Source organism: Calidris pugnax, unplaced genomic scaffold, assembly GCF_001431845.1.
Source record: "Calidris pugnax isolate Ruff unplaced genomic scaffold, ASM143184v1 scaffold140, whole genome shotgun sequence".
Classification (NCBI taxonomy): Eukaryota; Metazoa; Chordata; class Aves; order Charadriiformes; family Scolopacidae; genus Calidris; species Calidris pugnax.
In genome coordinates this window covers 1,384,796-1,411,240 of record NW_015090896.1, presented here as the reverse complement: position 1 = coordinate 1,411,240, position 26,445 = coordinate 1,384,796, and the positions used below count along the sequence as shown (strand labels likewise).

General features: G+C 40.3%; 1 protein-coding gene across 1 annotated transcript in view; it reads right to left on the bottom strand.

Annotated features, from left to right (window-relative positions):
• The window catches only part of LOC106891668 (fibrocystin-like), a gene marked incomplete at its 3' end in the record, with an annotated part of 118,113 nt that overhangs the window by 21,034 nt on the left and 70,634 nt on the right, over nt 1–26,445 (bottom strand). The window contains exons 15-22 of the mRNA XM_014948378.1: nt 19,089–19,296; nt 17,958–18,115; nt 16,182–16,376; nt 14,571–14,696; nt 11,961–12,094; nt 7,006–7,118; nt 5,508–5,607; nt 3,984–4,118 (exon numbers count right to left, since the gene is read on the bottom strand). Of these exons, the coding sequence (XP_014803864.1) occupies nt 3,984–4,118; nt 5,508–5,607; nt 7,006–7,118; nt 11,961–12,094; nt 14,571–14,696; nt 16,182–16,376; nt 17,958–18,115; nt 19,089–19,296 (1,169 nt within the window). The remainder of the gene's footprint in view (nt 1–3,983; nt 4,119–5,507; nt 5,608–7,005; nt 7,119–11,960; nt 12,095–14,570; nt 14,697–16,181; nt 16,377–17,957; nt 18,116–19,088; nt 19,297–26,445) is intronic.

Sequence of the window (26,445 nt, the reverse complement as noted above, 5' to 3'; positions counted from 1 at the left end):
CTATTCCCCTTTTCTTTGATCTCACCTCCTGAAGTCTTTTTCTCTGTTATGTTATTGTAGGGCAGTATGCGTTTATATATAAATATATTTAAGAGGTAATTGCAGTTGGAACATTTATCAAAGAGCCTTTGGGTGCCTCTTCAAAGCTCAAAAGGATGCTTAGTTTACACATTATCTTAGGCAAATTCACCTAAGGTTTAGGCTGGCCTGAGGTAGGAGCTTGGTGAAATTCTGCAAGGTTGTGTCATAGCTATTAAAGAAACCATCGCTCTTGAAATTCTACCTCCCAAAACGAAGAAGCAGTAACAAGACAGTGCATAAAAACCCCTTCCTGTGAGAAAATGAAATCAGTGCAAAAATTAGGCTACCTTCATCTTAAAAATACGTGTGGTAGGTGGCTTCAACTAAGTGATGAACTATTTGGTGCAGTGAAACCTAAGGAGAGCAGGTATGCAAGTACCTCAAAACCTACCTCTTGATAGTTCATCTATAGCAAACACAGTGACAAGATTATAGAAGCAAAACTGGGCAGCCAGTACTCTTCATCATTATACAGAGCTTTTTGTGGGATTCAGCTGAAATATCTATCATTGGTTGTCAGTGAGACAATATGAACTTCTAAACAGCTGAATCTGAAATGGGAGGAAGCCAGGGACTGTGTAAATAAGCATAAATCACACTCACCCTGCCCTTGGTGACAACCAGAACAAGTCCTGATCGCTGCGCAAGTGTTCGCATCAAAGTTCCTGAAAGATGTGTTGGAGATGAATAGCTGGTATCTTTTGGGTGTTTTCAGTCCTGCTGACATACAGGTCCTCTCCTGCAATGAAAAAATGAAGAGCTCTGGGAAACATTCCACCATGTGAGTCTTCAAGTCTAATGGGGATGCAGCAGCTGGGACACAAGGATGTGGTTGCACTCAAGCCCATGGTTGTGGAGCAATGTATGCTGTTTGAAGGACAGATCTAAGCTATTTCTTTTCAAATCCTGACAAGTAACATCTGTTTTATTTACCAGTTGCAGTACATGACAGTACTACATTCAGGGCAGTGACTGCCTTGTTTGCTTTGTCCAGTTTTTGAGTATTAGTAAAGGTTGGACATTTGAAGGAAAAGGAAATTGCACATTCCCTGAGAAGAAAAAATCCACCTGGAAGGCACAGCATTTGTTTACAGTCCTTTTTACTTCACCTTATCTTGTCCAGCAGACAGGAAATTTCACTACTACACAAAGCTAATCATCCCAATTTAAGTTCTAAGAAAAACCTGACTGCTGAGACTCAAAGCCCTTGTGTATTATTGGGGGTGGAGGGAAGCATTTATTCTAGGCTTTCTTCAAAGCTCAGGTCGACATCAGGGTTCATCAGAACAACAAGAAGTTAAGTATATAAGTGAGAGACAGGAGAAAACATAAGACATGAAAAGGAAAAGTAAAAACCAAAAGTGATGGGAAACACAATGGACAAACTAGATTTTTGTGGTGACTGTAGGCCATGATGCAGGGGAGGTGTACATCTCTCTGCCAATTTGTCTTGGAGACAGGCTGGGAAGAAGGATGTGCTCAGAGCTGGTGGGTAGCCTGGAGGGGAAATGGCTGGCAGGAATGCTTGATGCTGTTTCTGAGGCCAATAAACACTTTTGTGGAACAACTCTCAAAAGTGTTAGTAGAGAATCAATTGAGAAATCCACCCTCTGTGGAAACTTAAAATGAATATGTAGAATGAAACGGACTTTTATAAATGGTTTGTCACTTTGAAGAGGTGATGCTTTTGATGCTTCAGTAGATCCATCACCTTTTTCACTCTGAGGCCAAAACACCCGGGGTGATGGTCCTGGTTCTTGGGCGATCTTCTTGAAAGTCACTGTTAAGCAGAAATCCCTGGCTTCTGGTAACAAATTGTTCAGAAAGACTACCATATTTTGCTTACACTTGCCTGTTCTTCCATCCCATCCTCATTTATATTTTTTTTAAATTAGTTTATATTTTTTTAAGTAGATAACAAACAGAAGAAGGGTGTGAGATGACAATTCCTGTCACCTGTCTCGGGTCTTCTGCTTTTTCAGGAAGAAATGTTTTTCCTCTAAGGGCTCCACAAGGGCAATGAGTTGCTTTATGAAAGCATGGAAGAGACTTGGTGAATGTGTAGGAAGCTAATAAAAATCTTTCCCTTGGCTTTTGCTGGTCCTTGATTTAGCCCTGCCACTAATGTTTTAATTGATCAAAGCCCCAGTTTTCAAATGCCCTGATATTTCCAGAAAACAAACTTGTTTTAAAGCATTTCCTTCAAAAACTGGAAGGGCTAGCAGAGAGGAATATCCAAGGTTCCCATTAAATTAATGTCATAAAGTTTTAATTGATATTAAAGAGACATCATTATTAAAGGGAGAATTACATAAATTAAGATGTAAATTATGACAAGGGGGCTCTTATCATGAGATAATCAAAGATAATCACCCCCCTGGGGTACTGCAAGAAACAAGGCACAGCTGAGCGCCTCTAAATCTCTTAACAAGTACAACATTGGAGTCCTTCCATGGATCCTGCAAAGCAAAAACAAAGACATCCACCCTTTGGTGTCCAAGAGAAATTCATCGTGTCATTGGGATGCTGCAAGGTTGGACTGGTGAGGCCAGGCTTATATCTGAGCTACATACTTTCAATAGACCCACTACAAGATTTCTTTCTGTGAGCTTCTAAAGAAAACTCATTTAAAACTATTTTTCTGCCAGTCAGAGAGAAAATTAATTTCATAAACAACAATAGAAAACTGAGCAAAGCAAAAAAAAGCCATCAAAATCATGAACAAGCAGCTGTGGCCAGTTGTAACTAAAATTCCATTGTTATCCATGTTATTAATCTGTTAACAACCTGGTAGCACCCAAAGGACTTTGTCCAGCTGCCAAAAGAAATAACAAAAGATCATATTTACTGCATAAATAAAAATGTTACATTTCAACAGCATTTTTCATTCTGAAGTTAAAAAGTAACATTCAGTGTTCCAGGTGGACCAATGATGCCATGAAAGAGCAAAGGAAACCAAAGTGTTAACCAGGATAGAAATCAAATCTGTTGTTCCTCTTCAATATTCTCAAACCACTAAAGTAAACCCAGTTGTGTATTGTTAAATGGAGTCTTTTTATTATAGCAAAGGTGTACAGGAATTTATATTAGACTATTAATTTCTCAAAAATTTAGTTTCTGTAAATTTCTAATGTTTTTCTGAGACCATGTCAATCTTGGAAAAAATACAAGCAGGGAATAGATTAACATTTATCTTACTGCCATCCTTCAGCTCATAAATTGAAGAGAAAGGCGATTTTGGTTTTATTTTTTAATGTTGTTTTATAAAAAATGTAGATTAATATAATATAATATCTTTTAATAGTTCCAAATTCAAATGGGGAAAAAATCAGATCGCTTGTTTCAAATTAAAAAAAAAAAAATCTCTTCTAAACTTCCATACTGAAATAAAAATGTGTTTGGAAAAAATCCTGAATTTTCCTGCAGAGTGCCATCTCCAGTTTCTCAATAGCTGATGTTTATTCAGCTCTACCACCAGCTGGTATGAATGGAGGACAGGAAAAATTATGCAGGATCCAGCTGATCAAATGTTATTTCTTTTCTGCTCCTACTAGCAGAAAAAGCACCAAAATCCTTGGTTCCAGCAGGCTGGGAAAGTGGTACTGATACTCCAGGTTTCTCTACTTTACCACCAAATTAACGTCCCTTGTAGGTGTTGCTACTGAAGGCATCACTTTTCCAGGGAGCGGGACACAGCTAGAGGACTAAACAAACAGATCAGTGTCCAAATTTCATCCTGAAGCTGCATTTGTCTTTACATACAATCCATTTAAAATCCAAGCTTTACCCAAGCTGCCACGAAGCAGAGGCTGTTCTTTAGGTTACTTTTTTATTTCCCCAAATTCCAATTTGAAGGGTAGCTGTGTGACTGGAGACATTGAAATAATTCCTGCAGTTCTTACCTGTTGCCCAGTGTGTCCAATTAAAACGCTATCAGACACAGAAGTGTTTCCCAGGCTTTCTACGATATCAATGCCAAAATCTTTGCAAGCATAAATCCAGAAATGTTGGATTTCAAGGTTGCTGCTTCTAAAAATCTATATGAAAGCATAATAGAGGAATAATAATCAATAATAATTAAAAGATTGACTTATAACTCTGCTTTCCTTACAACACAATAGAAAGTAAATGTGAAAAAACACATAGAAGAGTTGAATGTATATTTCGTATTTGAGAAACTCCCCCTAATATCTAATTTCTGCTTTCAATTAATAATACAACAACCTTTGCATTCTGTTAACTTATGTTCATGTTAAAATAAAAAGTACAGTATGCAGGGAAATCAGAACTGATAATAGCCATAGATAGGGTAAAAGTGCTCTACAATTGGGGGGTTTCAATTGGAAAGAATTAGGGTAAAGAAATTAATGTTTGTAGCAGAAAGATTCTACACTGAAAATAACCAGAGGTGTTGCTTACAGTCACCTAACAGCAAGAAGACTGTTCCTAGAGGGAGCCCATGGAAAGAGGCAGAATAAACTTAGTTATTAATGTATGCTAGGTCAGTAACATACATAGAAATTCCAAGGTAGGCAGAGAAAACCACAAAAACAAAGCTGCAAAGCAACCTTTTGTTTTATTTCTTTTCATACAAATAAGCTTTTCCAGAAAGAGAATGCACCGGTCTGAAAAAATAAGCTGAAATATTGGACAGCTTCAAAGGAAGAGCCATAGGATGGGTTGGACTAGAAAACACACCTACAGAAAAACACATATGGTCTGTCCAGGTTATCAGATGGGAGGTTTAGAGCATCACAGCTGCTGCACACCAGTGTGGGCAGAAAGTATCAGGTAATAAAGGGTGGTGTGGGTTTTAAATCAGATTAAGTAATAGGGAGCTACAATATCTGGAAAGTGAAGCTAGACAAATTCAAAGAAACAAAAAAAGTAAGAAGTGAACATCTTTAACAAGGATGAAAAAATTCCCACTGAGACCATTAACACTTTAGAGTAAAAGAGGGAAGATTTAGATCAGATATAAAGAAGAATTTTTTTACATTGAGGGTGGTGAAACACTGGCCCAAGTTGCCCAGAGAGGTGTTTGATGACCCGTCCCTGGAAACATTCCAGATCAGGTTGGACTGGGGTCTGAGCAACCTGATCTAGTTGAAGATGTCCCTGCTTATGGCAGGGGGTTGGATTAGATGATCTTTAAGGTCTCTTCCAACCCAAACCAGTCTATGATTCTACTCTATGATTCTATGATCACTTTATTTTGCACATTCTTTTACCTTTATTATTTTTCTCTTCTGTTGCTGTTCTATTAAACTGTCTTTATCTCAACTTATTAATTTTTCTTCTCTTTTTTCTGCCTCTTCTCCCTATCCTACGGAGGCGTGGGGAGTGAGTGAACAGCTGTGTGGTCCTGGTTGCCTACTGGGGTTAAACCATGGCAGCATCACAGAGGATGGTCAGAACAAAGGTACCTGTGCTCCACCTTGGTTGCTCCAAGCTGTGAAGTTGTTGAACTGCACAGGTCTGTTTGGGCTCTTTGGCAAATATTCCGGGTACACCAGCAGCCCGTACCTGTTTAGGAAAGAAAGCAAAGGAGACTGTTTCTTCACAGTGCATGAATTCAGGGGCTGATTTTCCTTTTCATCATGTTGATATCTAAAATCTTATATCCATAACAGTTCTCTGCGTGAAACTTTATCGATAATTTAATACAAAATAAAAAATCAGTGGACAGCAAATATATTTTTTTAGACACCTGGTCATGCCAGAGAGCATATTTAAAACTTCTTTTTTTCAAACATTTTCAGAATTACCTGCACCAGGGTTTACAACCACTGTACAGCACCACTGGCAGGTACTCACTGCAGAAAACCCTCACCATGCTCAGGAGCTTTCAAACATTGTCAGTTTCAGATGAGCCCAACATGAATCTGATAAGGATCTTCTAGATCCTGGATTCAGCCAGCTTGGATTATGTTTCAAATTGTCCTGGTCCACAACACAAATGTACAACACACAAATGTCCTGAATGCAGTCCTTGGTTTCACCTTCTCAGAGATTTTAAATCCAGATTAATACCCAGATTTCCTCAACATTCAGGTGAATTTTTTCCATTGACTTTTAGCACAATGTCATTTTTTACTATCGCCTCTGTCTTACGGAAGTACAGGAAAAAGCTCTGGTGAAGTTCCTGGATGTTCTGTGTAATGTCTGACACATGTATAGCACCTTTTATCCTGTTGGACTACGAAGTGCTTAGTCTCTACTTCAATCTACCTAATTAGAGGCCAAACTCTAATATTTGAATGTTCATGCTGCTATGGAGCATGCTATAAAGCATCTGGAGGTCAGAAATGCCACTCCAGGTTGTCCTAGCTGGTATCATGTCTCTAATGGTGGCCTACAGGAGGTGTTAAAGGAGTGCAAGAAAGAAATTGTGTATCTGTTCTTCTACACGTCACCCTCTTCTGCTAAAAACGTCTGGTACGCTTTAAAAATGAGCTTTAAATTTAACACATGAGCGCACACTTCAGTGCTTTGCTGTTAAATGGTTGATGAGGAAATGTGTTAAATGTGGCACCTTAAACTACATCAGGATCGTTTAAACAAGGGGGTAAATTGGACGAGCTTGTTAACAGCACTGGAAATGCTGTAAGTTCACAAATCAGGCTTGCAAACAAAAAAGGGACTGTATTGAAACTAATAAGGAAACAATTCATGATCAGGCTCTGAAAAACAATCCCAACCACATCGCTGTCAAACACTGATTCAGCTCTGCTGTGGAGAACTCTGCTTAAAGAGAGGAAGCCCTAAGAGGGTGAAAATTGGGAAAAAAAATCCTGAAAGGAGGGGCAAAGCCTTTTCTGCTCACCACTGCAATCATAGTTAGCACTACCGTGCACTGACAGCAAATCTCTTGAACCAAAAAAGTACCCAAGTACCAAAAAGTACCCAAAGATCCCCAAGTACCTTGTGCAGGAATGAGCTACGTTCTCGCTGAAGGACAGGAGAGGCATTTTGGATGGTCCCTCAGGGGAGAGATGAAAGAAATAGCCATACCCAGCAGCACACACTGTGTTACCCTGCAGAGAAGCATATGTGACTGTGAAAAAAAAAAAGGTTACCAGAATTTTCTGGAAATTAAAATAAACTTAAGAAAAACACAAATGAAAATCTCAGCTGAGGTCCATTCAAATTCTGGTAAGCCTGACTGGCAGAAGCTGGTTCCTTGTTCTGTGTCCTCAATTTCATCCTGTTTTTGCTCTGTCCTTGGACCACTCTTAAAACAAACCCTGTTCTCAAGCCAGGCAACAAGGGCTGGCTAAGCAATAGAAATAAATGACAGAAAAATGGTACTCCCATAATTCTTCAGAAAGTAGGTAAACATGTGGAAAACTTCTTAACCCTACAAAATCCTTTCTAAGTAAGAAGGCCATGTCACGAAAGAAAGGTAAATCACAGACTACTCAGTGTATTGATTTACTTCTCAGTCTGTATATTCCTCATACCTCCCAAAGCAAATACAGCAGAAGGAAGCAACATTGGTCCGGAAATGTGAGACCCCTAAAAGTCAAGAGAAAGCAGAGAACTACATCTTCAGGGTATGTCAGTGGCTGAACCACAAAACTTACTCAGACTTGTGGCGAATCACTTATTTTGGATTCTTTTTGACAGGGTAAGTAAATAACCATGGGAAGATGTGTTGTAAGTTATATCATTTAATACAGCTTAATGAATTATAGAATCATTTTGGTTGGAATAGACCTTTAAGACCATCAAGTCCAACAGTTGTTATTGCAAGTGGTGGAAAAAAAAGTGAAAGTAATATCAGCCTGGTCTTGAAATTAGGTACTTATACAGTCTGTAGCAAGCGGGTTATGTGGGTGGTGGTCAGTGGGTTAGGAGCTTTCCCAGTCTGGGGAAAAACTTGTTCTTACCTGCTTATTTAGACAGCAGCCAAACTGAGATGGTTTTGCATGGTGTCCATACCATGTTTTCATGTGCACATCTGGCCATGATCCTTCTCATCTACCTTAGATGTGTGAAAAATTGATGCTGAAGTCCAGGCTAGTAAACCTAGGCTCCCTTCCCAGGAAAAAATAAGGCATAGGCATGTCCAGAGGGCAATTCATCTGGTCTATCATTATATAATTGCTATCTGGAGGTATCTAGTTCTTTAAGGGCAGTCTGAGATGAGCTATAAGAGCTTGTTCTCTAAGACAGGGACTGACTGACACCCACCACTACCATTCATAGGTCACCGGACAGTGTTAAAACACTAATGACTTTCTGGTCCCTGATGGTCCAAATCAAAGCCAAGCCTGGTGACCTAGAGGTGAAAGCCTCCATATACCAATTACTTTCTTCTGACCCATCCAAGTGTATTCCCTGTGGTTGTGATCTCTGACACCTGTCAAGCAACAAAGAAGTATCAATACCCCAGACTCCATCCCCTGGTAAAACTGCTGCTTTTACCTGAAAGTGTAGCCACAGACCATTTTCCTTTAACAAAATGCTTCTGCAGTCCAGTCACATTATTTCCAGGGTCTTTTACTTGCGACTCCAATCGTGCGTTCTACAGATGATTCATAAGGAAAAAAACCTGCATATTTATTCAGCCAGCGAGTGGCTGGAGGGCAGGGGTTTTAGGCAAGCAGGGAATTTTGTGTGGAAATCAATTCTTTGTGGAAGTCAGTATATTACGAATGTCCATGCAACCAAAATTCCAGAGAGAAATTATCTCCCTGAGCATGCCAAATACCTGGAGGTATGCTCTGCAAGTCAGTAAAATAAAGTGGTTGACGTTTTAAGTGTCTCTTAACCGTACAACACTGCTAATGTAAATATTTCATGAATTTCTTTTAGATGGCCAGGACTCAAACTCATGACCTTAAAGATGACATTAAAGCTCTGCAGAATGGGCCCAGCACCGCTCCCCCAGTTTTCAGAACCTGGCAGGATGCAACCCCAGTGGGCTTGCTTCAATATGTGCTCACCTTGCAGAAAGCTTTAGAAAAGATCTCACTAGGGATGAAATGGTGGGAAACAATTGATGCCAAATGGATGCAGCCTCACCTCTTTGGTACCTCAGACAATGGCTGGGTTGGGTAATATTGGGAAATAAATTCATTTATCAACAGCACAGTGACCATCTGTCACTCCTCTCATAAGGAAACATGGATTGATCTCCTCCCTGTTCATTCATTAAGCTGTTTCCCAGTCCCCAACATCATGACAAGCAAGGAAAGGGAGGATGCTTGTTGAATTTCTTAAATCCAGGCTGTATGTTGTTGTGCATGAGCACTGCATGCTGGCTCTGGGATTTAAGGGCATTTAATTTTTATGAATAGGAAATTACTATAAAAGGTCCAAGATCCATGGGACCAAGAAAACCAAGAGAAGATAAAAAAGCCAGTATCAAAGAGGAGCATCTTCAGTTCCTCATGTTCATAGCACTTAAAAGGCAAGAAACCAGCCTGCTAGTGAAACTGTCTTACAACACTAAGAAGTAATGACCAGAGCTTCCAACTTTATTTAACACCACAACCTAACCTTGTAATAATCATTTTGCACTCATACTGTACAAGTATAAAATTTCACCTAACACCTTGATTCACAAATGCACTTAAAAGCTTAAGTCAAATGGAAACCAGTGGGAACTGGGTCTCCAAGGGTCTTTGTAGGCTCAGATTTGAGTAACTGCTCTGCCCCAATTTCAACACCATTTAGGAAACCACTGATTTTCCAGGAAATTTAAGCTCTTCAGTCACCAATGCAAATTTCGGCTCCCAAGTAAATTGAGCAGTTATGAAAATGTTAATGCAGGACTCACTGTGGAAAGCTTAACCCATCATGCACATAAGATGTAACACAGTTTAGACCTAGAGCTCTCTGTCTAATTTAGCAGCAATCCTTGCCTTGAAGATTGCAGCCTGTAAGTTTAAAACCAGTAATTGAACAATGACAATTTGAAAACTATGAACAAAGAGAAAAACTTACAAGGACCTAACATTAAAACCTAGAGGGGGAAATTTTTATTCCATGTCATGGCCTGGAAACCAGGCAGTGGGATGATGAGTTTTTCACTTTACACTCTTCAAATCTCCCTATTAAATTAAGATTTAAAATACCGACAAAGCAATATACACTTCTTGAGCAACTTGATCAGATAAAAGGCGCTGAAACTGTAGCAACACAATGCTGGTGCTGGACCAACATCCCTTGCATTTCGTCATAACTATTGTACTAACAAAAAGTTCACAAGACACAGGTGTTTTGCTTAGAAAATATGTTATTTTTTTCATGTAGAAAATATCCTTGTCCTTTCACATCTTCTGCTGAGCACTGCTTGGTATTGCAGAACAGTAAGTGCAGCTAATAACAATTTTAAGCGAGGCAACTTCTTCATATTTTCCTTTTGCTGCTGCAACGCCTCAAATAGCCCGCTCCAAGGGACTGACAACAATTTTATCAGCAACCCTTCAAGGGCCATCTGCTATTCTGCCTTGAGTAGCACATCTCTGGAGAGCAGACTTAACCCCCATGTTCGGGTACACAGCCGCAGACGCAGCTTTGGGCACATCGATGAAGACATGTCAACCAAGAGAGCTAAACAAATGTGCTGAAAACCAACCAGAGTCAGTTCACACATACCCGTAGAGATAATTGCAGCAAACCTTTTCAAAAGCTGAGCCACTGGCGATGGAGCAGACAGCTCCAGGGTAAGTCAGTGCATGATAGTACAAAACACTGTGTTTAGTGGAGCTGAAATTCATGTGATTCTGCCTTAGTTGTTGTATGTTTTAAGCGTATTTTTTTTGATGGTCTTACAAATGATAAATATGCCCTTGAGGGAATTGCAGAAAAGTCCTCTCCTTCTTTCTAAGCACTGTTGTCTTCATACTAACATAGGGAATGTGTTGGTCTCTTTTTCACCTTCAAATTTAGGTGCAATTCTTTCCTCTTGGAACAGAAGCCCAGGGGGCGATTAGGTCTTCACTTACACTTAATAATTGGTTTGGTTTCTGTGGGTTAGCAATAGAACAGGTCAAAAACAGAATAGTTTTTTTATGAAAATGTGCATTTATCACAACTGAAACTGTGGTAAGAAAGGTCAGTGTCAATGAAATTTCAGATTTAAAATAGTTGGGAAAGAAAAAGTGCTTTGAAATCACTGGAACTTTTTTTTTCCACAAAGCTTTAAAAAGGGACTTTTTATTCTGAAAAGTGACTTGAATAAGACAAAAAATGTATGAACTAAAAGAAAGCACCAGAGAATTAGTTAATATAAAGGTTTTTACTGAGCTCAAGTTTTTGATGTAAGGGTTGTCAGTCTGTTAGCTTTTTAGGAGTTCAGCATTTTATCACTATTTAGAATAAGAAGATTGTTTTCTTTTAAAATCAATGTCATTTTCATAGGGTGAGGAAATCATTCTCCTTTTCACCCTGGAATGCAAATCTTGGACTGTATGTAAGTTGTCCTTTTAAATCCAGAAAGAGATGCATTTGGTATTGCTGAATTTTAGTGTGTTATTCACCAGCCCATTAAAATTGAGACTTTTTTTTTGTAACGACAAAAATGGGAAAACATTCTAGAGAAGCTGAGCCTATTTTTTTTATTTTTATGAATCCACAGGTATTAGAAAATAAAACAACTTTTTAAAGTATGACAGGATGAAGAATCTCATTTCAATATTTCATCCCACTCAAGTGCAGTAAAGTTTTCGGTAACAATAAATTTGCCCATGAATATAATTTATTTTGAATATGAGCTTGTTTTAATATCCCAGCATGAGTACAGTTTCTGACAGCTCAGCCAAGAAGCAAATCTTGTGTACATGATCTCCCAGATAAATGAAGCTCCATATCTTTTTGTTATCTTTGATTAGAAAGGAAATGTTACATTTTATACGTGAACTGCTTACCTTGATGTGGTTGGCAGGAGCCCTGACGTAGATCCCTGCTGGTGACAATGTCTCAATGTTGGATAAACTGTCTGTTCCAGAAAGGCCAATCACTATGTTGTTAGTGACTTTGTTCCCCTCTTCCAGTCCCTCCCCTTTAAAAAAAAAAAAAAAAAAAAAAAAAGGAAAGAGGAAAAAGAAAAAAGAAAAGATTAAAAGAAAGGAAAAAGGAATAAAATTTAAAAAGAAAAAGAAACACAAATGTAAATGTAGCTGGAAACCCTCTGTCATGCAAATCACAGAACTTGCTGGGTCTTGCCCTGCCTGTTTGCTACCAAGATCTGACCACATATGACAAAAGGCTGACAAAGACCTTATACTCTAATAAGATAAGAGCAATCAGGGAAAGGAATACTCTACAAGGAGGCAACAGAGACCATGATTCTACAATTCAATACACACAACACCCTGTACTAGGTATAACACGAGCTATACTGTACCAGAAGTTTACAGAGAAAATGAATAAAGGGAATATTATAAAGCACATTTACAGTCAGAAAAAGAGAGATTCAGAGTGGGGAAGTGGCTCACCTATGCACACCCAGGCATGCTTCTGGCACTACTAGGATTCAAAGTCCTGTCTATCTCCTGTGTCTCCATCCACTGCCCTACTTACATGTAAGAAAATTTCTAAATAGACTTAAAAGCACCTGATGCAACTCTGCAGAAAAGTGGGGGGTTTGCCCCTCTAAGCAATGGAGTATGAGAAGAAAAAGGAAAAATCAGTCAATCAATTGATCACACAACTCAGAGTCGTGGGGTGCCCCAGATCTAGTAACAGTATTGAAGTAGGAAGGCCAAAAAAAGAATAAATATCTTTTTAAACTACATCACAAAGAAAAGTGCCACCCAACAGCAAAAAAGTGGACAGTCCCATACAAGTCAAATCCAAATAAGAATACATCTGCATATGTCCCCCTCTTTGGTGTTTTGGAAGCAGAACACAAAGTAGATCATCTCAGTTTGGACCACATCAGGAGAAAATAAAATCTATTTAGTTTTATTTCTCAAACTGAAACATTTATTTTCAACTATACCTGGTCAAGTTCTATTCCAAATACAGATCCCTTCCCCAACCATTATTACCCCAAATGGAAGTCATTCCACAGAGAAAACTTTTGTCCTTCGGTTTGGGGATGGCAGTAATTATTTTTAGCCTTCCTCTCAGTCTTTTGAGTCTTTCTACATTTTTGGAGCAGGATCCATTTTGAAATATTTCCTTTCCAGGCTGTATTTACTACAAACAATGCCACCATCAGAGCATGAATGGAGTCCTAAAGCAGTCCTTTTGACAGCTGTATAGGTTTTTGAGGTGGCATAAAAGGACTTGGTTTCTAAGCTGAGACCTGGTGTGTCAATTAATTTTAAGCCCAAAGCGACTTTTTATGACTGTCTTGCAAACCCCCTGAAAATAAGGGTTTTAGATGAGATCACTGAGGGAGTCCAATTCTGGAGCTGCAAATAGCCAGCTATAATAAATATTCCTTCACAGGCAACAAAATGATATATAAATTCATCCATCAGACCCTCTGGAGCTGCTGACAGTGAAGCCATTAAAGACATCTTGGGGATAAGGTGTATTCAGGCTGAGGCTTCAGTGGAAACGTGCAGCTTAGCCCAGAGTCCTTTGACATATGTCCCAGCACGAGTGAGCCAAGGCATGCTGGCAGCTTGGAGATCTTGTTCTGCTTCCCCACAGGCACAAGGACTCTGTGCATCACCTTGGGCAAGTCGTTGCATCGCTCTGAGCCAGCTCTCTCTGTCTGCAAGATGCGTACAATCACTCTCCTTTTTATAGGTCTCCTCTGTTTAAATCGACATCTACAATTTCTCACTGTGTTTATATAAAGGACCTAGCACAGGGACTCGTTCCGTGTGTGGAACTGCAGGATCAGGACTGAAGGCTTGTCCCCCCTCCTCTGTTTATATTAAAATTGGTCATTGTTATCCCATCTCCGATGGAAAACAAAAATCGAGCTGTATCTTTAGGTATTCAGGCAACATGAGATCCCAGCAGAAGATGCTGCAAGTCAGTCTCCTGATGGTTAGCTAGGAGAAATATTTTGTTGTTTAACATTTTTGTTGCTCCAAGCTCCAATTTATTTAAGTGTTAAATCCTCTGCTTAACTTTTAACATATGCTTTCACTCCATTATCTTCAATGTCAAATGACTGAAGTTAAAGGTAAGTATACTCTTAAATGCCTCACCGAAGCAGGGTCTTAAATATTGCATAATGGTGCTCTTCCAAAGACAGATAAATCAATCCCTTAAAAAAAATATCTCCTTCCACATGTACACTGAAAAAAACCAAGGATTCAGATCAAATGAAGACTGACCTGAAAAAACAGGGAGTGTATGGTCAAATGGAAATAGCTCTAGGAGTTGCATGTGGAATTGTGGGAGCTTTACTCCAGATTGACTGATACCAGAGAATGTGGAAGATGTGATTAAAGTTTCTCAGGGTGCAGTAAAGGATCTGCCATTCTTTTCTCCAAAGACATTTTCATGCAAATGGTAAGCAACACATGTTGTTGTTAAATCTAGGATAGTTATTTTCCTGCTTCACTTACCCAGCAGAAGCCCATGACCTGAAATGTTGTAGAAAACATTACTGTCCACGCTGAGGTTTGAGATCCCGGTCAGATGGAGTCCTTGGCAAAAGGAGTCCAAAACACAGCAACCTCGTATGTAGGAGCCTGGAAAGAAATGAGTACTGTGAGCACAAAAAGCACACTGCAGCTTGAAGGTTGGGAGAGTCATAGAATCATAAAACGGTTCAGGTTGGAAGGATCACCTTAAAGGTCATCTACTTCTAACCCCCTGCCATGGGCAGGGACACCTCCCACTAGACCAGATTGCTCAAAGCCCCATCCAACCTGGCCTTGAACCCCTCCAGGGATGGGGCAGCCACAGCTTCTCTGGGCAACCTGGGCCAGGCTCTCACCCCCCTCACACCAAAGAATTTCTTCTTAATATCTTATCTAAATTTCCCCTCTTGCAGTTGAAAACCATTATCCTTCACCCTAATACTCCACTCGCTGATCAAGAGCCCCTGTAGGCCCCCTTTAGGTACTGGAAGGCTGGTATAAGGTGTCCCCGGAGCCTTCTCCAGGCTGAACAACCGCAACTCTCTCAGTATGTCCTCACAGTAGAGGTGCTCCAGTCCTCTGATCATCTCCATGGCCCTCTACTGGACTCATGCTAATGGGTCCAGTTTTATATTAGCTCCTCATGCTTTGATGTTGAGCAATTAATCTTTTTGGCTCCTGTGAAATTGCTTGATTGCAGCTGCCCACCCTTACTCATTTGGCAGATCTTTGCCAACAGGCAGGCATTGCTGACATGGCCATAGTAAAGAAGAAGGGCCATGAGTGTAGAAATAGGTGAAAGTAAGTGATCTACTATCGTGAGAAAGGAGGAGGAGATCCAGTGAGAAGACAGGGTAGGATCCCAAGAGCGAAGATCTCAGGCAGTTGGATGGTTGAAGTGGGATTGAAGGAGAGGAGGAATGTATCAGAAGTGCAGTGAGGACAATGAGGACTTGTCTATCCAGGCATGTTGACCTGTCCACTGTACTCTGGGATCATAACCAGTGCTGCCTTCCGCCACCAGAAAGCTTAGATCCTCAGCCCACCTAACTTGATCTTACCACCACTAGTCTTCAGAGCCCTCATTGCTACTTCCACAGAGGTGACAAAGTCAAAAGAATTTGTCAGTGACAAAGTCAAAAGAACTTAATATGTTCCTTAACCTTCAGCTTTATTATTTATTATTAGAATTAAATTCTGGCCTATGCTACCACACAGCCCTGAGCTTCCTCTGGGTTCCCTCATGGTATATTAGTCCTTTCATTTCCAGAGCTAGATGTAGCACATCAACTTGGAGGTGTGGCATAGAAATGAAATATTATTTTAGGAAGAAGCTGTCCAGAGACACAAAGGAACTAAAGCAACTTAAAGTACTCCATCAAGTTTCACCTGGGCTTATATCACAGGTGAGGTTTTCTTAGATCACAGGTGAGGTTTCTGTGATTCTGTGATTCCGTTTTCTCACTTTTACCAATCCAGTTTGTCAACTGACTCGAGAGCTGAGCAGGTTTTGAGGACATCCACCCCAGCTTCGAACAGGAAAAGGTGAACTTTTGAGATCACTGGGGTTCATCTTCTGTGTAGTGGTCTCACCTGACATCCTTGCATTGCCAGCAACAGTCAGAGCGCTGCAGAGCTGCCGAAATGCTTGGCCCACATGGCGGAACTGGACCCCCTCTACCTGGAGCTGACTCGCCTCTCCATGGAAGGCCTCCACAACCACGATGGCCCCCAGGTCCCGGGACCCCAGCTGCCTCTCACTTCGCTTGTACAGACATCTGGAGCCACCTAGAATATAACCCGGTGGGACCTGTCAGTGCTACTTCTCCATGGTGACCACGGGATGTGCAGAGTGTCCCAAGCAACATCATGAGACCCATCACATTGACTCCATCTCCAGCAGTGATCTGAAACATGGGCCCAGAGACAAATAGCCACAGGCAAGCACACTTGATACTCCCTCTAAATACTCTCATGGGGCCTTCCCTAAGAGTCTGGACATTTTTAAAGGAATATATATTAAAACCAGCAGGAAGCCGTGGCAGTTTTATGCCTTGGAAAGTTCCTTGTGTTCAATTTTAAATAGTCCTATGCATGAGGAAGATGGATTTGACATTGATTTACCTTGGGTGAGGCTCGTGAAAAGGTGATTGGGCACGGCTAAACTGAAATGAGAACATTTTCAAATTTATTTAAAACTCTTGCTCTCCCCACTGTCCCTGCAGATGGGTGAGGAACTGTTACTACCCACAGTCTGAAGACAAGGAAATAAATCATAGGGCTGGGGAAGGCACAGGCATTCCTGAAAGACATCCTTCCCCAGGTCTGTGCTTGGGATATTTTGATATGAAGGGATTCAGGCTACAAATATGTGACTTTCGGCTTGATCAGTGGATGTGCAGAGGCGATTTAAAATTCCAGCACTGCCTGCTTATGCTCAGTAATGCTCAATTTTCTTTAAAAGAAGGTAAATTAACCACAAACAACACTGCCCACTCATCTTCTGGTGACTCCTCTGAGAAATCCTCCTATCCTTTAACTCAAATAAAAACCTCAAACGGTTAGCACATTTCAGAGACTATATTTATGAGTTCCACAGAAAATGGACCATAAATCTATGAGTAATATAAGCAGTTGGCTGCGGGATATCAAATGAAGTCTTGTGTCACAGTCTGAAAGCCCAAGGCACTTTATTTTTAAAGGAAAACTTACACCTGGGTTGCCAGATAACCTAACTCTCCTCAAATTATAATCACTGTGTCCAGTTCTGCTTCCTCATCAGCTGGTGTAAATCTGGAAGCCACCTGTCAAACTCTGTGGCGTTTCATACAGGTAAAACTAAAATAGAACTGCGATACATTTCACTAGTGTTACTAAATACTGCAAGAAACCATCACCTGTTTTTTTTTTTTTTCTTGGTATCCCTAAACACTAAACAATGTCTCAATATTTTACACTAAAGAGTACAAACAGCATTGGGCTGTTTCGTTTTTCCTTCTTCTTAAAGTGACTAAATAGTAAACACAATTAAAAATTTAAAATATTATGTACACTGAAACATGTTTTCAGAAGACAGTTTCTTTTCTACACCCTTAGGCTCAGGCAAAACTAAAGGGTCTTTCCCAAGATGGCTTGAAACAACAATGTGAAAATAGTGCATCTGAGATATTTCAATGAAATGCAGTTCAACTCCTGAGACTTCATGCTTCAATGTCAAACAATGTTTGGAAAGATAAACTCACTTTCCTGCTGCTGGTATGTCTCAAAGTTACCCTATCAAGAAAGATCTCCGATACACAGTGATACCACAACGTGATTTTAATGGAGCAATTTTCCTCCTCAGTACATTTCAGTGAGAAAAGACCTCACCTCTTGTAACACCTGCTTTTGCACACTGTCTGAGGTGGGACATCCTCTCCGTTGTGACATTTCCTTGAACAACAATCCTTCTGCTAATCAGTGCCACCACAGCACTCAAAGGCGGGCTTTGTCCAGTCACCCATTCCTCTCCAATATTGTGGGAGTACCTGGGGAAGGACACAAAAAGAGTACAAAAGTATCTGCACCTGCTGGATGACAAGAATGATGCTTTACCCTAAGCTGCTGTCTCCAACTACCCAAATTCAGAGCTGGCTTCAGTCCTATCTCACTGCGGACAGTGGCATATCCAATGCATCTGCATATATGGTCTAGGTATATTTTTCCTCAGCTGATGTTTATTTCCATCTTTTTGTCTCTCAAGCTCACAAATATTCCTTACATTATGTATCTTTACACCAAAATATTTCAGCCCTTGAACTTCTTTCATCTTCCCAAAACATATTTTGGTGAAAAACATCAGTACTTCCTTTCTCAAGTACCAGTTAATTCTGGAAATGATACCACTAATCTTTCTGAGCACTGGAGTTGGCTTGCCTCCCAAACAGATAACATTTTTCAACACTGAGGCCCTGATTACGATGATAAGAAGTATCTTTTGACCAAGATCTCCACACAGACAACGTTGTAAAGCAGGGAAACTACAACTCAGTGAAAACACAGAGCAGTATTTCCAAACTGAAGTAGTTCGCTTTTGAGTGTGTTGTTAATCAGATTAAGAAAATCAGTCAAGAAGGGAGGATTTTTATTTTTATTTTTTTGCAGGAGTCAGACACTTCTTGTGAAAAAATGCTCTCTCTCAAGAAATTAACTATGTAGGAAAATTCTTTGTCAACCCTATGCTGAGGCCAATGGACTGTACTGGTCATCAGTGTTTTCCGCTTCAAAGGTTTCCTGAGTTCATGGTTATGACACAGATTTTAGGCATAGTGAGAAACATTCAGGATTGAACGTTCACTAGCTTTAGGGGGAGCGAGGAACTGAAATATCTCTGGCCACCTTTGTTAAAGGGATTTGTGCAGTTATTATGTCCTACAGGAAAGAGTAAATCCTCACTTTGACCAATTTTTCCCCTAGTTTAGCTCTCTGCTACAGAAATCCCTTTGGCCCTTGAAAAGATACCTGAGCGGTGACCTAAGGTACAGCTCCGTGTTGTTCACAGACTCAATAACAGCCATTTCTTCTTGCTGCTGTGCATCTCCAAGGCCTGTCCTGCCCACCACGATTTCATCACCAGGTTGCCAGTCAACAGGTTCCTGGAGCACTAATCGTCTGTCATTAGCCTGAGCTGATACATTCAAGAGTGTGAAAGCTACTTTGGGCATCCAGCCTGAAAAAAAAAATAAAAAAAATTAAAAAACATTAAAAAGCAAGTCAACCACCATAAAAAAAAAACACAGGAGCAGCATGTTTAGAAAAAACTGCCTTGCTTGGATCATCCCATAGTCACCCATTGCTTTTTGATTTTGTGTAGAAGAGACAGGATTAATGCTAAATCATCCCATAGTCACCCATTGCTTTTTGATGCTGTGTAGGAGAGACAGGATTAATGCTAAAGAGGATTTATGCAGATCTGCTTGCATCAGAAACACAGACCTTTCCAAGCAACATCTTCATTTCAGACCTTTCGTCTTTATTGGACCCCAAAAGCTGAAAAAATGTGCTGGAAAGAAGTTTACTCAACAAGCACTAGAAGCTAAAGTTCAGTTTCTTTCCCCAAACTTAATTCCCTATATGAGAAACTCCCTCTTCTTAATCACCCTTTATAATCAATGGAGAAAAGCACTATCTGCAGGGACCATCATCCTTTCTGGAGTGCAAAAAGCCCTTTGAATTAGCAGATTCCCCAGTCAAGTGTCCAAAACAACATGCAGTGACTCTAGGCTCACAGGTAACTTGCATTCCCAAAAACACATGCTTCTATTAGTGCTATTTCAGTAACATGGAAAGACAAATATCACTAGTTTCAAAAAATTTTAAGAGTGACTACTGTCTCAGCCAGCAACACAAGGTTGTCTCAGAGCTATCTCTAAGGGAGGATTCAAAATATGGGGTTATTTTTTGAAATCTTGGGTTAAGTGGCTTCAACTTTTCATATGAAAAGTATTTGTTTCAGTCTTTTTCATCCAAAAGTAGAAATAGCATCCCGTTCAATTTTGAATGTTGTAACTTCGGAGATTTTTTTTGCTAAAACTTGAATCTCAGAACACGCTGCTGAAACTTATTCTTGGTGAGGCCTTAATCTGGCTGGATTTGAAAATATATTTTCAGCATTAAGGTTCAGTCGATATGAAGGTCGCTTACAACCCTGGGGGTGGGGATGGGTTACAGGTTTGGCAAGAAGAGTGAATACATGGGCCAGCACAACTGCAAGGTGAAGAAAAGTCCTCTACATCAGCAACCTTAGGCCACCACTGGAAGATAATAGCAAGGCTGCAACTGCAGATTCCCAAATTCCCTCCTCTTCAGTGGACATACTACCAAATCTGTGTGCAACAATGAAACATCTTGCCATTTCACCCTCCCTTCTTTGCTTCATGAAGTTTGCTTTAACTCTTGATATTTCTTTTTCCCCAGCAGGCTTTGGAACAGATTGGTCCAGTGAGATCCAACACACTGAACACCATCAGGGGAGAGCGTGTACCTCACACACCCACCTTTAGTATATTTTTTCCTTCCCTCCTTTGCAGTAGATCATAATTTACCTTTAGCCCACAGCAAGTTACTGTCCTCCCTGGCTGTACTATAGAAAAGTAATAACACCAGAAATCACTGAGGGTAGAGGTTGCTTCCAATAAATCATTTTCAAATTATTTTAAGCAAGTTTCTCTCTCTCCATATGCTGTTTCACTTTCTTGTTGCTTATACTCTAGTGTCCCTATTCTTTCCTTAATGAAGATGGAAATAAGGAGTAGCCCATCCAAGTCAATTAATTCACAGCAGAATGAAAGAAGGAAGAATCAGGTCTTTATACTCCGTCATCTTGAAGTAAATTTGAGCACCTGCTCTGTGTGTCAATGATGGGCATCTAAAGATACTGAGATATCTGAGATACTTCTGGCTTGTTATCTCTTCTTTTTTCTTAAATCAGACTTGAAATTCTCAACTTACAACTAAGAAAATCTCCCAGATATCCATCAGTTAATGTGCTTGAGTTCATATGCAACTGTTTTGGGATGCATCAAAGAAATTTCCTTTAGATGAAACTAATGCAGAAACTGTAATCCAGTAGGACATATAATACTCTTTAGATGCTAACGGAACCAGACTAGAATGACTGTATAGCAGACCCCAAAACACATACAGTGTGGACTCTGCATTCATGTGGACACCTGCATCATTCCTGCTACAGATATTCTATTGGGCCACACTGTTTTCTAATGTAGACATACACAAGATACACCTTGCCCCATCCATGAACACACACATCAAAGATTATCCCTGTGAGAGCTCATCCTCAACATGGTTTTAGCCAGCTCAAAAAAACCCTCTTATATCAGCCTATGTGCATTCTTTTACTAGCAGCAGTCTCATCATCTTTATTCATTTACCTTCTTTCACTGAGTGATCCTCGTGAATTTTTAGGACTCGCATAAAAGCCAACGACTGACAGCAGCCATCTGCATGTTGAGCAGCACACAATTTTTCTCCAGCTCTGGACATTTTGTTTATAGTACTGATTTGTGTGCATGTCTTAATGTGTGTTTGCGTGCATCTGCGTCCAGACACACAACTGACTCCCATTGTGAACATCTGTCACACACATACTACAGCAACCATTATAAAAACACTGCTGGGCAACAACTTTTATCATTAAGAGGTGCAAACAACCATTCTGCGTCCAAATTATGCTCTAATGGAAAAGGCTTGGTTCAGGCTTTTTTCCACTTCCAAGCTCTGAAACAAAAATTTTAAGTAAAATCTTCTTAATTTTTTTTTCTTCTTAAAAAAAGGAAAGAGTATTCAAAATATCCAAACATTCCTCCTTTTTTTTTTTTCTTATTCTTTTTTGACTTCCTACTGTGCCCTCCCAACCTCCCTCTCTGTCTCCCATTCCACAGTTCTTTTTATCTTTTCCTTTTACGTAGAAGGGGTTATTTAGATTATTTAAAAGGACTGGTGAGTTTTCTGGTGTATTATCATGGAGAGACCATAACTGAGGCTTCTTTGCCTTAAGTATAACATATGCCTATCCCTATGATTTTGATGGAGCCCATCATACATCCACACAGAAATGTACTACACTCTTTCTCGAACAGCCATCACACATTGCTGTTTAAGATCACCCATTCCCCTTTCTAGAAACAATTTACAGCTGGGAACCCTAAAATTTCACTTTTTTTTTTCTTTTGAAAGTAAGTATTGCATTGTGACCTATATCTCACATAGTTCCAGTTATGGGAAAATATGCAAGCCCCATGTTCTCCAGCTTCAGTACTGAACAGGTTTAAACAATGACAGCTTGAAAAAGAGCACAGCACCCACTAAGCCCCTCAGTTACTATCACCACTGGTGTCTGCAGCTCACTTGACCTAGTTTGGAAACTGTGGGTTGGTTTCAGGTACCTAAACGTGTAATTTTGCATGTACAATTGGCTTCTAGCTGCTGTTCCAGGAAGACATTGGACTGACATTAACCCTGTGTCCTAACTGCCAGATCCACATAGATGCCTTAGGTCCATTTCAGGTACCCAGAATGGTATCATTCTCAGGTAACTGAGTGGCCAAACAGCTAGCAGACAGCCAAGTCAAATTATTCCTTCTTGAAGAAGTTTCCAGGCCTCTGCTCACCTACCAGGGATGGGCTTACTGGGTAAGATACACCACTTTTCAGAGGCACTCCTCCACCCAGCTTTTAAATGGGGAGGGGAAATGTGCTGATAAACATCTCAGGAGGGAATGACCTCCAGCTGGGAGACAACCTTAATCTCCCAAAGGTCTTCTCCAGCTTCTCTCCTTCAAAGAACCAATGAACTCTCTACAAAGATCATGAATAGCTAAAGGGGGTTTCGTGGAACAAAGACCCCTGTCTCTGCAGTCTGTCTTCAGGACCACCCTTTGGAGGTGCTAAGCCTTCTTGTTTCCCCTTAAAAACAAACTCGGTTTCAGATGAAACCTGAAGAGTTCATAAAATAACCTTCAGTGACTGAGACTGGACTGTGCAACAAGTAAATAAATTACTTGTTTGAGAGCAGAAGGTTTAAAAGACCAACAGCTGCAATATATTTAAATTATTTCTCCCCAAAAAAAAGAACTGCAAGCAGAAACACTCAAAAGTACTGAAAAATAGATGAATCTCTATAACTCCTCAATTATTGAACTCATTTTTAATAATTAACTAAACTCAGATTAGAAAAAAAACACATCTTGAGATCTAAAGCAGAAGTGCCTTCATGTTAAAGAGACAGGGACAGAGCCTCTAGACTTAAAATGCTATTGCAGGCAAAGTAAGAGTTGGACATTTTACTAAATAACTTGACAGAAACACCTTTAAATACTGAGCAGAGCAGAACCATGTTGTCAAATGGCAACCCAGAAATGCAATGGACTTGAAAGCAAATTCCAAAGTGAATTAATCACAAATCGTAGCTTGAGGAACATCTTGGCACCAGGACCCTGGTTTATGCTTCCCATTGCAAGCATGATGCGAAAATGCAATCTTGTATAGACCTGGCAAAATTATTAAGAACAAGGTAATTCTGACATGTCCAATGCCACTCTCTTTTCTATGTCAAGTAGAGAAGAAGAAAAATTCCCCAACCACTGCTTAAAGAGTTCCTTTCAGAGCAAAATGAAATCATACCTTTCACACATTTCTATATCGTTGGATGAATTCCATCTTAAACCTATGGGGTTGCTCCAGATCAAAGAATTTTGGTGACAAGATGACATGTTGCATAGATAGAAAACTGAAGCCCCAGACCTGAAAACAAGACTTTCCGGACCATATGCTGCTATGTAACTTTAGAAACCCAGGTAACCTCCTAACCAAGCCTGACAGCAACCAGTGTCAGAGCTAGAAAATCTGGATTATGCACAAGAATGTTGGTAAAAACTAGACTCCTGAAATGGGAGTCTAGTTTTAGGACGACTGGTTCCAGCCCTAAACCTGCCATGGAAAGTTGGTCTTTCTCCCAACAGTTGTTTAAATGTTTTAAACAATTTTCCTCTTCTGACATGGGACAGCAAACTTTGAACCCTTCTCCTTTAACTACACAGGGCTAGGATCCCGCTGCATCTCATCTTCACTCCTATTTACCACAAATCAATTAACTAAGGTTAGGAACACAGGGTTTTTTTGTAGTGTTGACAAACTATAAAGCTCTTTTACACCTTTTGACAGTTTATTGGCGCTTTAAAGTTGAGGTAATGAGATCCCTTTATACCACAAAAGGAATTTACAAGAACTTCAGGCTCAGACACACAATCTATTTACCGTGACTACACAAATTATACTGCAGATAATCTGTCAATCTGCTGCAGCTACGTTGTAAATCTTTAGTGTAAGTGAGAATAAGATCTTTCAATTCCCATGAACAAAGTGAAAAGAAACACGCAGTTTATATCCCCCCCAAAAAAGAAAAGAATTTTGCAAGAGACAGTATTAAAAATATAATTCAATGGATTATAGCTATGATTAAAAAAGAGAGAAAAACCCCACACACCACTGGCATAAAAATCTCTAGTAATAAAACACAAAACAATTTACTGCAGCATTTCAGGTGTCAGACTGCCTAAGGAATCCAGCTCCCTCTCCACTGTCATAATCCCTTATTATTCCTTTTTCCCCATCCAGATTGCACTGCCTACTCACACTTATCTTGGCCATTCCTAAAATTTCCAAATGTCAGAGTGATAAATGTCAATACATCCACTGGAAATGGGTGCTTCAGAAAAAAGATTTTTTTTCTTTAATATAGTTTTAGATCCAGGACAGAGACTTCTTGCTGCTGCTGCTTCAGTTGATAAAATGACCCATAAAAATAATAATGTGTAGGATTTCTTCAATGAAAAAGAATAGAAAATCTTCTCCAGAAAGCCTCCTTGGTCAGGATAACACACAGCTGTGCTGCTACACCTCACTATGGTCAAATGGACTTTGAATCCCCAGATCCTTAAGGACCTGAAGAAATTGTTTCATGAACATGGATTAGATGAGGACCTTTTTAAAAAAATATTCCAATTGTCAACTCTTGCGGTGACAATTCCAGTCACTGGCCATAATGTGTAGGGAATCAGAAAAGGAAAGATGAGACCTGCTTCCCTACCTGTTCATGGGTGTTGAAAAATGCTTGCCTCAACTGTGAGCCCTCAGCTCTCTGGAGCTGAAGGTCTCCAGCTCACTTTTGCTCCCCGTTAATTCCAATCCTAGGAATATAGGGTAATTCCAATCCCTAAGCATTTGCACAACGTTTCTAGCTTGTTTTGCAATGAGAAGAGTCAGATGGGGCTTTTTTCCCCACTATGCATCTCAGAAAGACAAGGATGTCTCTGCTCTGAAAGTGGGAGATGTCTTTCCACCCCCATGCAGTCCTGCAGGAAAAACTGGTTTGTGTGGGCTGCTCCTGGGGAGATACAGACAGCTTTTCTGTTACTTCCCCAGCCAGTGCAGAAAGCTTTTTATTCATACCCCAAGGAAGAATAGGAGGTCCTTTCTAATTTATAACAGCTCATTAACCCTTGAGACACCTGGGAGTTTATCAGCTTTTTGACTGTTTCACAGGCAACTTACAGCAGCCTCCATGATGGGCTCTAAGGATCACTGTGTGTTTTAGACTGAATTTGAGTATGGGTTCGACCCATAGCTCGTCTGGTGGCCTCATTGTGTGAGACCAAACCCAGCATCAGGCACAAGCTTTATGCAAGCAACAGGCAGACTGAGACAAGAAAGTTGGACCTGCTTGATGCCTTCACGTGAACCTTGGTAGGTGCTTATGCACAAAGCCATCACGTGCCATCTTCCTTGAGGCACTATCATGTGCATGGCTCTGGGCAGGGGTCCTTCATGGAGAGGCTCTGATCACAGAATCTCAGAATCACAGAATGGCAGGGGTTGGAAGGTTGGAAGGGATCTCTGGAGATCATCTAGTCTAACACCCTCTGCCCACCCCCCAGCCAAAGCAGGGTCACCAGAGCAGGTTGGACAGGAACACATCCAGGCAGGTTTTGAATATCTCCAGAGAAGGAGACTCCACACCCTCTCTGGGCAGCCTGTTCCAGTGCTCTGGCACCTTCATAGTAAAGACCTTTTTCCTCATATTCAGATGGAATTAAAGGAACATGTCCTTTAATTACATATTACCCAGTCATTTTGTCAGGTTGCATCAGTCCAGAAAGGAAAAGGGAAAATGTTACCAGCTTCTTCAATGCATAAACCAGCAAACCTGACATGAAACCTATGCTCCACACTTGCGAATAGCCCACAACCCAAAGTTCTGGGCAGGAAAAACCTCTTTAAACTCACACCAGGATCAAGCAGC